Source organism: Callithrix jacchus, chromosome X (genome assembly GCF_049354715.1).
Source record: "Callithrix jacchus isolate 240 chromosome X, calJac240_pri, whole genome shotgun sequence".
NCBI classification, from domain to species: domain Eukaryota; kingdom Metazoa; phylum Chordata; class Mammalia; order Primates; family Cebidae; genus Callithrix; species Callithrix jacchus.
The window spans coordinates 105,977,098-105,990,860 of record NC_133524.1 but is presented as its reverse complement, the minus strand read 5'-3'; the positions used below and the strand labels follow the sequence as shown (position 1 = coordinate 105,990,860).

Below are 13,763 nucleotides of genomic sequence, written 5' to 3'. Positions count from 1 at the left end.
GCAAAACTCCTAAGATGCCACTGTTTATAAGACTCACCATTACTTTACCACTGAGAAAATGGAAATGAGACTAAACTATGATATGACATCAATTTAATATCTGTACTAATTCCAGGGATGTTAAAATGTGAAAAATACATGCATCTTTGAAGAGATAAAATATGATTTTTAATTTTAAGAGCTATTATTTTCTTTTAAAATTAGAGATGAAGTCTTGCTCCATTGCCCAGGCTGGAGTATAGTTGTGCATTCATGGCTCACTGCAGCCTTGAGCTCCTGGGTTCAAGTGATCTTCCCAACTTAGCTTCTTTAGTAGCTGGGCCTACAGTCACATGCCATTGTGCCCCACTAACTTTTTTTTTTGAGACAAAGTCTCACTCTGTCACCCAGGCTGGAGTGCTGTGGTGCAATCTCTACTCACCACAACCTCCACCTCCCGGGTCCAAGTGATTCTCCTGCTTCAGCCTCCCGAGGCTGGGACCATAGGCGCGTGCCACCACGCCCAGCTAATTTTTTGTATTTTTAGTAGAGGCGGGGTTTCATGGTGTTAGCCAGGATGGTCTCGATCTCCTGACCTCGTGGATCTGCCCACCTTGGCCTCCCAAAGTGCTGGGATTACAGATGTGAGCCACCATCCCCAGCCCCCGCTGCTAGCTGATTTTTATAGAGACAGTGGTCTTGCTACTTTGCCCAGGCTGGTCTCAAGTATCTGAATGCCTTGACTCAAGTATCCTCCCACCTTGGCCTCACAAAGTGTTACAATTACAGGCGTGAGCCACCACGCCTGGCTGGGTATTGCTTTTTCTCATTCCCCTCCAAAGAAGTCTGTTGACATATTTTTAATAGCATTAAAGTTAATGGAACCATTCTTTCTGGAAATCAACTATATTTTGGCTAGTTTCTCAAGGCTAAGATTTCCAACTTCTCACCAAAAACCTCACAGGTATCTCAAACAAGTGATGATCTCAGGAATGTGAATAATTGGCAGGAAAAGGAGAAAGATATGGTAGGTTACAGAAGGAAAAAAAAAAGATCCAAGTTGTCAACCATTGTTAACACATTACTGTAATTTTTTTTCCCTAAATTTGGAAAACCTCATATTGCAAAGAAAAAAGTACCCATTCTGAAATCTAAGAACAAAAATCGAAAGACCTTAAAACAAGCTTGATGACATCTGTCATATGGCAAAATTTTATTTTTTCAAGTTACAAAAATAAGAACATGTCAAAAATACAGTCTAGTCCCTATAAGAGTAGTTCCAGCCATTTAGAAGTTATACAGAGTTTGGAAAAAGCAATTTATATACAAGTCTTAAAACACACGACAATCATGAACAATACACACCGTTCAATTTAGTTATTGCTAGTTATGTGCAGCTTTTACTTGACATCATTCTCGGTAAGGGAAAGGGCAGCATTTGGGCATTCTGACTGTTGCTGCTAAAGCTGAGGTTTTAGAAAATCGATCTAAAATAAGAATAAGCTCACTATGGGTAGAATAAAATGTATAAGTTTCAATCACTACAAGAAAGCATGGTGTAAATTTGAGTTCCATACAATTATCCTATATAATTCTATGTTATTAGTATAATAGAAGTACAGTGTACAGTTTTGGGCAAGAGTAAATGAATTACTCGTTTTACAATTAAATGAAAAGAAACAGCTTTTGGTTGCAATGTAGAAACAAAGCTGGCATATCTAGCTTACCAATATTAAAAAATGGAAAAGCACTTAATGTTTAAGCAAAAACTGAATCTAGGTTTTTTACCTTTAGAAATTGAAAAAAAGTTAAGCATTTTGTTCTTTTGAGGATTATCATGAAGATCTGCTATTCTCTATTTTCTTTCTAAAAAGACAATGATTTAGCCACATAGCAGGAACATATTTTAAAACAGATCTATTTACCCAATGTCACATGGAAGAACAAACCACAAAATTAAATAATTCTATCTTTTAATAACTAAAGATAATGCAGTTGACAGTACAAAACACTGGGAAAAAATCATTTATTTGGGGGATGTGTGATACATAAGAAGCTTTAGAGCCTAAAGTTCACATGGAAGACTTAAAAATTAAGGGTGTCACCAAGAGATAGCAATGGATTTGGCTCCAACTCCCTCATGTTAGACCCTTTTAAAGGGTTAGGCTTATTGCTATTATTTTACTCCCATAAGTTCTTGAATAAATGGAGCTATACATTGGTGATAAGTACGAGATGAAGTGAAAAGATCTAAAAATATTAGTCTTAGAAGAAAAGTGACATTCATGACCATTTGGCAAGGATACTTATTAACTCAGTAATTTAAATCCTAAACATAAGCTACATTTTTAGGAGGTAGAAAACAAGTATCAACAGTTTACCATTTGGCTACCCTCCTTACTTTTGGCTTCAGCCTTGGATTTCTATTTCTCATTCCCTACCTATAACCCTGTTAAAGCTATTAGTTCTACTACCACTCATTACCTAAATGTATAGACCTCGAGCTGCCAAGAAAAATCTTTTCAGGAAACTTTGCTTTTAATCCACCAAATGCACCCAATACTCAGATTATCAATTGAGAATATTCTGCACTTCTCTAGCTGATTTACTTGATAAGAAAACACACCAAAATAAAAAATATTGCTTAACATGAAAAAAGACTACTGAACATCTCTATATGCAATTCTAATATGTCAGAGTAGCTATGTAAACCTAAATCTGTACTATTTTCACTGAACTGATCTGAAAAAGCCATATATTAAAATGGCATTTCCAGTGTTAGCAGAAAACAGGCAATGTGTTTTACTACAAAATTAACCTAATAACCAGAAAACTCCACTTCTTCCCAGAGAGATATTGTGCTGACATTCCATAGATAGTATTATAAAAGGATTTTATTTTTGCAATAGGCTGGGTTCACAGTGAGTATGTTAGTACCAAAATCATGTGTTTAATATTACTGTAAGAATGTCATTAGTGGAATGTATATAAGGCATGTAAAAAAGTAGCTTTAAAGCTCTTAAAGGGCAACATTCCAAACAGGCATCTGGTAGAAAAGGTGCTGATAGGAATAAAAAATATTAAAGAAATTTGGTTTCAGCACATATTATAGTGCTTCTACAACCAAAATAGTTGACATAAATTTCTGCTGCTGGAACTAATGGACTAAATGAGAATGGAGGTTTGCCCCTTTAAGTACTAGCCCAATCTTGAAAACGGAAGCAATCACTTGCAATTTTCCACACAGTATTGTTGGGAGTGGACTGTGCAGTGAGCAGGAAGTTCTGGTTGAAGTAATGTTGTTTGTTTCCATCAAACTTCACAGTTCCACTGGTCACTACAAGAACTGTAGTCTGGGACTGAGTTGCTTGCTCTTTATCCACATAAAAAAAAAGAAAACAGGACAGTTTCTATCTTCAAATAAGCAGATTTTCAGGCTTAAAATACATGGTTTATGGTCTAACGCTTAAACTTTTTTCCATCAACTTTCTGTCCCTTGAACATAATCTTAAGCATGCATACCCAAATCCAGAAAACTAAATATTCATTCAAAGATATTAACATTTTCAGTCCAGAAAAATTTGGGCTACTCTAAAGTTTCAAAATAAAGAGCTTATATCTAGCATAGGACCATTTGCTTCATATATATATTAATATTTCATAATTAATATTTCAGGTTTCTAACAGAGCTTATTCATGTTTTGCTTCTTAAACTATTGTTTTCAGGAATTATAAAGGAAAAAAAATCACCCGAAACTACAATTTAAGGCACTTAGAAACCCACCTAGAGGTTATATTAAACTGTATCAATCTATCTGGAATCAAACTGTCTTGTCAAAAGTTATCCTTTCACATAACAGAGTAAATTTCTGTGAAATATTAATAGATTGTAATATACTGAAACACATTAATCAGAGATATGGTATAATTTTACCATATGGAGGCATTTCAGGGCCCAGCAAGCAACTATTTCAAGAAATTAGATAATCTTTCTTCTCCATTTACAAAAATCACATTTAATCTCAACTTTTCATACAACTTTTAATAAGCCATAATCACACAATCCATCAAAACCTACTATTGGAAAGAATCTGAAGGAAGACCAAAAGTTTGACTGGACAGTTTTTTTCATAATATTTAAATTGCTCAAGTAAGTAAATAGTTCTACCACTAAAAGTTGCTCACTGCTTTTTGTGTAAAAGCTCAGTGCTTACTAAAGAAAAACAAAGGAAGTACCTTGAAAGATCATGATCTTACCATGAACTGGTTGGCAATCTAACATATTGACCTGGAACTCACTAGAAGGCAATGCGTCAAAAAAATTATTCAGGGCATCCAGCCCTGAAACAACATTTCCATTCCATATTAAGGTGGCCTTGTCCAGATACAGCCTGGTTAGTGCCTAAAAAGAATAATAAATTTTAAAAAGGGAAATAATTCTGGTTCTAGGTAAACATTTTATAGAAATGGATTCAAACATTACAGATGGTATATAAACATTTCTGTAGTTCTACTTTCATCTCCACTCCCCTTGCTCCATCTCCACTGGAAATTAACACGAACAAAATGTCTGATGTATAATCTTGGCCTTAAATAAATATTACCCTATTCTTTATAAACTAAGCAATAAAATATATTTTTTCATATTTCACTTTAGACAAATAAAACCTTGCACCCAATTAAGTTCTTTCTGTATTAAAATGAATGAAATGATCACAAATTCCAAGCACATGCAGCCCCAAGCCAGTTTTAGTTTGTCTTCCTTTTGTAATTATGAGAATTAACAAAGTTTTCAATCAAGTCTTAACTGTACCCTTTAATGCTAGTGGCCATATATATATGAAACATTTAATGTTTGCATGTGTTAGAATTAGTTCACTACTTGCATTTTATAGAGAAGGTATCTATGTTTTCTTAAATATTTTTTTTTTTTTTTTTTTTTAATTGAGACAGGGTCTCGCTCTGTTGCTCAGGCTGGTCTGAAAACTCTTGGGCTCAAGAAATTCTCTTGTCTCAGCCTCCCAAGTAGCTGTAATTACAGGCATGTCATACCATGCTCAGCTATAGCACTACTCTATTAGTGTACTTAGTTCAAAAGAATCATGAGTATTTGCTAAAGGAGAGACTTTGATAACTCAAAGAAGTTAAGGCCCAAATGAGGCAGAAATTCAACAGTTAAAACTCTGAGGTCACATGACACACTGTTAGCTTAATTCTATAATGTAACTTGGGTTTAAAGGCTGGCCACGTGTGGTCACTCACGCCTGTATTCCCAGCACTTTGGGAGGCTGAGGTGGGTGGATCACAAGGTCAGGAGTTCAAGACCAGCCTGGCCAAGATGGTGAAACTCCATCTCTACTAAAACTACAAATATTAGCTGGGCGCAGTGGCAGGTGCCTGTAATCCCAGCTACTCGGGAGGCTGAAACAGAAGAAACGCTTGACTGGATGGCAGAGGTTGCAGTGAGCCAAGATCGTGCCACTGCACTCCAGCCTTGGCAACAGAGTGAGACTCTATCTCAAAAAAGAAAAAACAAAGGCCAACACCTATCTTGATGCTGGCAATGAAATATGTTGTCTTTTTTCTACTTTATTTTTTGAAAGCAGTAAGGTACAACACACATTCAAGACAAGGTACAATAAACATCCATTGTTATATCCCTTTCCCCTGACATCAAATATCTGTAGAAGAAATGTCTCTTATCTTCTGCCCTAAAAATATAGGCTTTAACATGACAAAAATAAGCAATGGGGAAAGGATTTCCTATTCACTAAATGGTGTTGGAAAAAAGAGCTAGTCATATGCAGAAAACTGAAACTGGACCCCTTCCTTACACCTTATACAAACATTAACTCAAGATGAATTAAAGATTTAAACATAAGACCTAAAACCATAAAAACCCTAGAAGAAAACCTAGGCAATACCATTGAGGACATAGGCATGGGCAAAGACTTCATGACTAAAACACTAAAAGCAATGGCAACAAAAGCCAAAACTGACAAATGTGATCTAAACTTAAGAGCTTTTGCACAGCAAAAGAAACTATCATCAGAGTGAACAGGCAACCTACAGAATGGGAGAACCTTTTTGCAATCTATCCATCTGACCAAGGGCTAATATCCATAATCTAAAAAGAACTGAAACAAATTTACAAGAAAAAAACAAACAATCCCATAGAAAAGTAGATGAAGGATATGAACAGACACTTCTCAAAAGAAGACATTTATGTGGCCAACAAACATATGAAAAAAAGCTCATCACTGGTCATTACAGAAATGCAATTCAAAACCACATTAAGACACTATCTCACTTACACCAGTTAGAATGGCAATCGTTAAAAAGTCAGGAAACAACTGATGCTGGAGAGGATGTGGAGAAATAGGAATGCTTTTACACTGTTGGTGGGAGTGTAAATTAGTTCAACCATTGTGGAAGGCAGTGTGGCCATTCCTCAAGGATGTAGAGCCAGAAATATCATTTGACCCAGCAATGCCATCACTGGGTATATAAACAAAGGATTATAAATCATTCTACTATAAAGACACATGCACATGTATGCTTACTGCAGCACTATTCACAATAGCAAAGAGTTGGAACCAACCCAAATGTGCATCAATGATAGACTGGATAAAGAAAATGTGGCACATATACATCATGGAATACTATGCAGCCATTAAAAAAGCATGAGTAACTCCATGTCTTTGGAGTTACATGGATGGAGCTGGAAACCATCATTCTCAGCAAACTAACACAAGAACAGAAAACCAAACACCACATGTTTTCACTCATATGTGGGAGTTGAACAATGAGAACACATGAACACAGGGAGGGAAACATCATACACCAGGGCCTGTCAGGGGCTGAGGGGCTGGGGAGAGATAGCATTAGGAGAAATACCTAATGCAGATGACAGGTTGATGGATGCAGCAAACTGCCATGGCACGTGTATACCTATAAAACAAACCTACACATTCTGTACATGTATCCCAGAACTTAAAGTATAATTTAAAAAATCCCATGTTTAATAAATGTGTTTGATTAAAAAATAGGTTTTCAGAGATAGGGTATTAACTTTTGCAGCTGCAGGATAGAAGTAGCTCTCCAAAGCACAGTTCTATGCTGGTAAGGGACCTAGGCAAGATTCATTTGACCACATACTGAAATAATTACTTAAAAGATATGGTGCAGGGATAAGTTGATGACAACCTGATGAAATCCTGGTCTGTTGAGGACTTAATATTATCAAAGCTACGTGGATACTCTTTGTGGGTGTAACCTATAGTTTTGAGCCACAATGAGAAATTATCTATAAATATATGAAATAAAAGGGGCAAATGAGGAAACATTCCCTGTAATGACCAACCCCTTCATTAGCACTACCTTAACCGTATTTGTTAACTGATGGAACTAAGAAAATGTAACATATTTAAGTGAATATATGCTGGGCCTAATGTTAAGGCAGTATTTTAATTAGTTCATACTTACCAACCTGAAAATAAAATGAGATTAAGGGAAAATAGCAACTTGCTCCAGGTCAAGGAACTAGGTAAAGGTAAACCTGGGATATGATTCCAGAGCCCATATTCCCACTAATGACAGAACAATCCTTTGCTGAGCAATTTGCTTTTAAAGAATAAGTTCACAGTTACCATTTATGCAAGTCAGATGAAAGGCTGGCTCCAGACAAGACCTGGTATTTAATAAAGAATAGTAGAATCTATAAAGATTAGTAGAGTCTATAACACTCACCCGTCTTCTTTTATCCATTGTCTCATAGTAAATATTGACAAATTCCTCAGCAGCTCTACATGCCTGATCTACGTAAGTTTTAAAATCCTACAAGAAAAATTCCAAAAGTATATATTACCAACCTTTTCAGCCCCTCACAAACACAAAACCACTGATAGAAGCTGATGATTTATTTCAACCACTATGTAGCTCTATATACAGTCCACATTCTTTCATATAAATTCAGACATTTTAAAGTCTGGGCTCTAAAGTTTTCAATTAAAAAAATTTTTCAGTAATTTTAAGTTCATGTCTTTAGGACATAATATTCTCAATGAATCGGACTGTTTTTCATTCTCCACATAAATATTTATAATGTTTTCCTGGCAACTAAGTACTTTAGACTCAATATTTTACAAAACATTCATGGCAATGAAAATGACACCACCTGAACTTTAGAGAAGGAGAGAGAATGGCAAAAACTGCCACTGAATAAGCTGGGAAAGCGTTTTCTCTTTTCAAGTGAGATGTTAGGGCCAGACTTCAAGAATGGAAAACACACACACACACACACACACGAAAGTATTAGTTCAACTACTTGAAAACCTGGCAGCTCCACTTAGGAAACTTTCGCACTTTAGGTAAACGTTCACTGATGTTTGCATAAGAACTGTGAAACCAAAGAAAGCAACGCTGTTGGCGTTCGTGCCGGAGAATTAAAGAATACCTTCTTCCTCATTAATTTACGGGGCCCAGTCTATTGCTAAATTAAGAACAATGAATCGCCAATTTCTTTGTCAGGTGACTTAAAGTGATTTTTAGAGAGGGGGATAATCAAGAGAAAGAGACTGCAAACCACAAACAACAAACCCCAACATGCCGCGTCTCGGTATTTCCTAGCTCAGGTCCCTTTCCCCGACCAGAAAGCGATTGCAAACCAGGCGGGGGCGGGCCGGCGGGGCGGGTAGCAAAGCGTGGGCCCCGCCCCGCGGTGCAGAGAGCTGTTCCGTGATTCGTCACCTACCCACGTGAGCAACCGCCAGACCGCCCCGGAGGCCCTCTCCTCAGCCACTGGAGCCCGGCGCCCAGTCGCCCTGCCCCGGCCCGGGCACTCACCACAGACGAGGCCATCAGGGAGCTTGTAGCAACGGGTTTCGGAAGTGGCGACGTCACCACCTCCTGATGTGTCCACCTCTCACGGCTGCGGAATGAGCAATACTTAGAAAGAGCGCGAAACCCAAGAAACGGACGGAATTTTCCACCCTCCCATTCTCTCCCGGAAGTAGCTCGGTCCGTCGTTAAAAGCACACCGATGTTCCAACCTTAAGTTCCACCTCCCTTCAGTTCCCGCAGATCTCTCCCATCCGCCTCATTTATCTACTTGTTTGATACTTATTTACTTAGTTTAAAATTTAAAAACCGCTTTGTTTTTGTAAACATTGTACTCAAAAGGAAAGTCCCCTAGTTTTCTAATGACATACTTGGGGACAAACAAAAATGAAAGGGTTCAATTACAAGGACTTTTTTGCCGCAGGAGGCGGAGCCAAAGCCCTTGAAGACCAATTCGAAATGTGAGGAGTCCTACTATTCCATAGCCTATAGATAAAGGGGCAGAGCTTGGGGAAAAGGCGTGCATGACTAGGGAACAATTTTAACATTCTGGAACATTCTGAAAGGACCATCCTCACAAAATGTAGAATTACTACATTTTGGCAGTATGGCTAAAATTACTATTTGATTTCTAAGCTAGCCATATTCAACAAGAAATGCTTATCTAGTTTCTCCATTCCGGCATTTTAAAATGTCTTGCAGACACCAACATAAATTAAGTTTACAGTGCCATTCACCACCTTTGAAGGGCTATTTATTCTGCAAAGTATTCTAACAATAATTAAAATGTGGAGTGCTGACTATATGTAAGGTGTTTTTCTAATCAGTTTTACACATATCACTTATTACTTATAATAATGCTGAGGTAAAATTGCTATTATTTTATCATCTCCGTTTTACAGCTAAGACCGAGTGAAGCTGCCCTATGGTGTCACGAACTAGTAGAGATTCAAACTCCAGCAACACAACTGTCATGGCAATCTGACTTTGCTCCTTAAAAAACGCTCATCTCAAATCCACCAATGACTTCGGATTTAAATGGCAAATTAATTAGATGTTGTAGTTTTACCTTAAGTAGCTGGTGCCTGCCCTCTCCCGATAAGAGTCACTTCTTTCTTGGTATCTTTCTCTGTCTCCCTGAGACCAGTTGCTTCTGAATTTTCTCATACTTTTAATCTTACTCTACCTGGCACTTTTCTCTTTAACGTAGCTCTAACTGCCGCTTCTTCTCAGCTGGTCTACTTCCGTCCTGCTAACCTCTGACCTCCGTCACTTCCGGAGCATCCCCTTTTTTTTTTTTTTAAGTTTTTTCTTCCGGGTGATCTAAATGGCTACCCGTATGCTAATGAATCTCAACAAGATACCAAGCCCCCACGCCGTATCTGAGCTCGAATTACATATATGAATTTTGCTAAAGATGAACACCAGAGTGCACTGTAGGCTTCTCAAACTTGTATGTCCAAGATTTTAACTCATTGTTTCCTTTGCATTTCCAAACTTTTGTGTTCTCCCAGTCACTTATCTTGAATTCTCGGAATCTTTATTTTTTTGTTTCCCCTCTCCTCCTCATCATAATTGATTCAATAAATATTTATCAAGTATTTACTATGTGCCGGGACAGATTTTTGTACCCTCCCATTCTCTCTCGGAAGTATATATAGAGAGTGGTGAATAAAATAGACATGATCTGTATCCTTATGAAGCTCGCAGTGTAATGAGAGTGCTAGACAATAAACATAACATTATTGTGTTACAAAGAAATTCCAAGTAACTTGCTTAGTTCTGACCATTCCCTATAGCAACCCTTCTCCCTCTCCCTCTCCCCCTCCCCTCTCTTCCCTCCTCTTTTCTTTTTTTTCCCTCTGTTCTTGGCTCCCTCCCTCCCTCTCTACCCCCACTTCTCCCCTTTTCCCCCTTTCTCTCTTCTATACACAAACTTTGATAACTCTGTTATCTATTTTCCTCCAAATTCTCATAATCTTTAAATACCTACCTTGGTCTGATCTCTTTTATGGCGATGCGAGTGGCTGTTGGTGTGGGAAAGAGTGCTGGAAAATATGGGAGTGTTGAAGTACTGGAAAGGGACAGCTGAGTTAGAGGTGGGGGAGAGCTCAGTTTTGCATGGAATTTTTGCATGGAATTTTGTGCTACAAACTGGGAATTGCTAGATTGTGCTACAAAGGTAGGAGACTGGATAAACAATGATGGGCTCTGGTTGTCAGAGCAGTGAATTTAAAGATATGAAAACTATGTTGGGTGGTGGCGGAGGGATACAAATGGAAACAAAGTGAATAAGATACAGAGTTGCGCCTCACTAGATAACTGCAAATGTATAAAACTTGGGAAGAATGACTAGGAAGGCTGTGAAAAGGCTTTTCTTGGAACACAGCATCGCATTTTGATTAAGCACATTGTTATTGGCACCAGTCTGGACTGAAATCCTCATCATGCTACTGACCAGCTTTGTGACCTTGGCAAAATTACCATTCCATGACTCAGACTCCTAATCTGTAAAGCGGAAATGATATTAATATATATTTCACAGCATTGATTTAGGAATTAAATGTGTCGGTGCCTGTCATGTAGTTTTTGCTTGAGGAGCAGTATTTTCCTACCCATGGCAGGGGAAATTAGGCAGCCACTTATTTGAGAGTATGAGGTGGGGACAGATTAGATAACGTTTGAGGTATTGAGAGGCATCTATCTGTACAGTTTAGGGGTTGGCTGGTGACCCTGGGATAGCAGACTGTAGGAACAATAGATTATGTCAAGTAGGATTAAATGTGGCTGTGCTATGCAGTCAGATCTTCTGATCAAGTCTAAACCTAATGGAATTAAAGTTGTTGGGAGTTACCAACTTCCCCATCTGAATCTTTGCCTTGCTTAATACTTTAGCAGAAGTAATCTAGAACAACCAGGAAGTGATCTGTCAGTCAAATACTTCCTCTGAGGTCTCGAATTGGCAACCATACTGTTCACATCAAATAGTGCTTATTAAAAACGTTTCATTGAGATGTAATTAACATATCATACATTTCACTCATTTAAAAACCAATTCAGTGGTTTTTCGTGTATTTACAGTTATTCAAGCATCATTGCACAACTTTAGAACATTTTTACCACCTCAAAAAGAAACCCCTTTCCCTTTCGCAGTCAATTCCCACTTCCTTTTTCTCCCTAGCTCCTAGCAACTACCAATCTACTATGTATTTGCCTATTTGGGACTTTTCATATAAATGTAATCCTACATTATACGGTCCTTTGTAGTCTGGCTTCTTTCACTTAGCAGAATATTTTCAAGATTCATCTATGTCGTAGCATGTATCAACACTTCAGTCTTTTAAATTGCAGAATAACATTCCATGGTATGAGTATAACACATTTTATTTATATTTATTCATCCATCCATTGATGGACATTTGGATAGTTTCTACTTTTTGGCTATTATAAACAATGTTTCTGGGAACATTCCTGTACAAGTTTTTGTGCTGACATATCCTAGATACCCAGGGGTGGTATTGCTAGTTCATATTGTAACATGTTTAATATTTTAAGAGACTGTCACCATGCTTTTCACAGTAGCTGCAACATTTTGCATTTCCATCAGCAATGCATGAGGATTCCAATTTCTTGACATCTTCAACAACACTTGTTACTGTCTATATTTTTTATTAACATCATCTTAGTGGGCATTGTGGTTTTGATTTGCATTTCTGCAAATGCAAATTTGCAGATCTCAATGATATTAAGCATCTTTTCGTGAAATTATTGTCCATTTGTATATCTTCTTGGAATAAATGTCTATTTAGAGTTTTTGGTTTACTTTTAAAATTGGGTTATTTGGCTTTTTATTATTGAGCTTTGCATTACATATATGTACACACACACACTCACACACATATATACACACACACACACGCATGATAGTTACCAGTCCCTGATCAGATATATGATGTGCAAATATTTTGTCTCATTTTGTGGGTTACATTTTTGCTATTGTGGAGTTGTTAAGAGAGGTCTGTGGGTAGCTGAGTGTGTCAAGTTATAACACTACAAATCCTGGTGTCCTTACAAATAATTAGGAGTTTCTGAATAAATACTCCTCAGATCCTCACAGGTATTTGCTTAACTTGCAAAAGATTATTTTGACCATTTAAGTCATTGTTTCCATTGTTTTTATGGAGTGGTGGGTTTGTAGAGGTCTGAACTCTGCCACTCCAGTAGTGCTACCTAGATAGTACTTTGCACATCTTTTGAAATAAATTATTATAAATAATGCGGCAATGAACATGAGAGTGAAGATATCTTTTTGAAGTGATGATTTCATTTCCTTTGGGTTTATAGCAGCATTATTCACAATATCCAAGATATAAAAACAACCCAAGTGTCTATCAATGGATGAATGGATAAGGAATCCGTGAGATATATATATATATATATATCTGTATGTATACACACACAAAATGGAATATCGTTGAGCCATTGTGGAAGAAGAAAGAAATCCTGTATTTGCCACAACATGGATGAACCAGAGGACATTATACTAAGTAAGCTAGACACAAAGAAAAATATTGCATAATCTCACATGTGTGACATCTGACAAAAAAGTCATATATATGGAGACAGAGAATAAAATAGCGGTTACAGGGGTGTTGGAGCAGGTAGGGAGAAGAAATGAGTAAATGTAGGTCAAAGTACACAAAGTAGCACATATGTAGGATGAAGAAACCTGAATATCCAATGTATAACATGAGGGCTGTAATTAATAATAGTGTACTATGTTCAGAAATTTTTCTAAACAGGTAGTTTATAGTTGCTCTTGCCACATGGGAAAAATGGGTAACTATGTGAAATGATAGATGTGATCATTTGATTCACTATGCTAACCACTTATTATATATGTATCTCACAATATCATGCTGTATACCTTAAATATATACAATAAA

General features: G+C 37.3%; 1 protein-coding gene across 3 annotated transcripts; it reads right to left on the bottom strand.

Annotated features, from left to right (window-relative positions):
* Positions 1–1,164: 1,164 nt before the first annotated feature.
* Positions 1,165–10,071, bottom strand: NXT2 (nuclear transport factor 2 like export factor 2). 3 transcript variants are annotated; one of them, XM_002763156.7, is made up of 5 exons: positions 9,887–10,071; positions 8,824–8,908; positions 7,729–7,815; positions 4,237–4,381; positions 1,165–3,352 (listed from the first exon to the last, which is right to left on the bottom strand). In XM_002763156.7, the coding sequence occupies exons 1-5, from the start codon at positions 9,982–9,984 to the stop codon at positions 3,171–3,173; spliced, it is 597 nt and encodes a 198-aa protein (XP_002763202.1). In that variant the 5' UTR covers positions 9,985–10,071; the 3' UTR covers positions 1,165–3,170. The 3 variants fall into 3 exon arrangements, with proteins under 3 accessions (XP_002763202.1, XP_008988000.1, XP_035144457.1); XM_008989752.5 differs by lacking the exons at positions 8,824–8,908; positions 9,887–10,071 and adding an exon at positions 8,578–8,646; XM_035288566.3 differs by lacking the exons at positions 8,824–8,908; positions 9,887–10,071 and adding an exon at positions 8,588–8,646.
* Between the last annotated feature and the right edge of the window lie 3,692 nt (positions 10,072–13,763).

Excerpts from the sequence above, each read along its gene's own strand:
- NXT2 (XM_002763156.7), bottom strand. The coding sequence starts at position 9,984 with ATGAGAAAATTCAGAAGCAACTGGTCTCAGGGAGACAGAGAAAGATAC. Across the intron at positions 8,909-9,886 it reads GCAGGCACCAGCTACTTAAG|CCGTGAGAGGTGGACACATC; the intron begins GTAAAACTACAA and ends CTCATTCCGCAG. Across the intron at positions 4,382-7,728 it reads CAATGGATAAAAGAAGACGG|GCACTAACCAGGCTGTATCT; the intron begins GTGAGTGTTATA and ends TATTCTTTTTAG.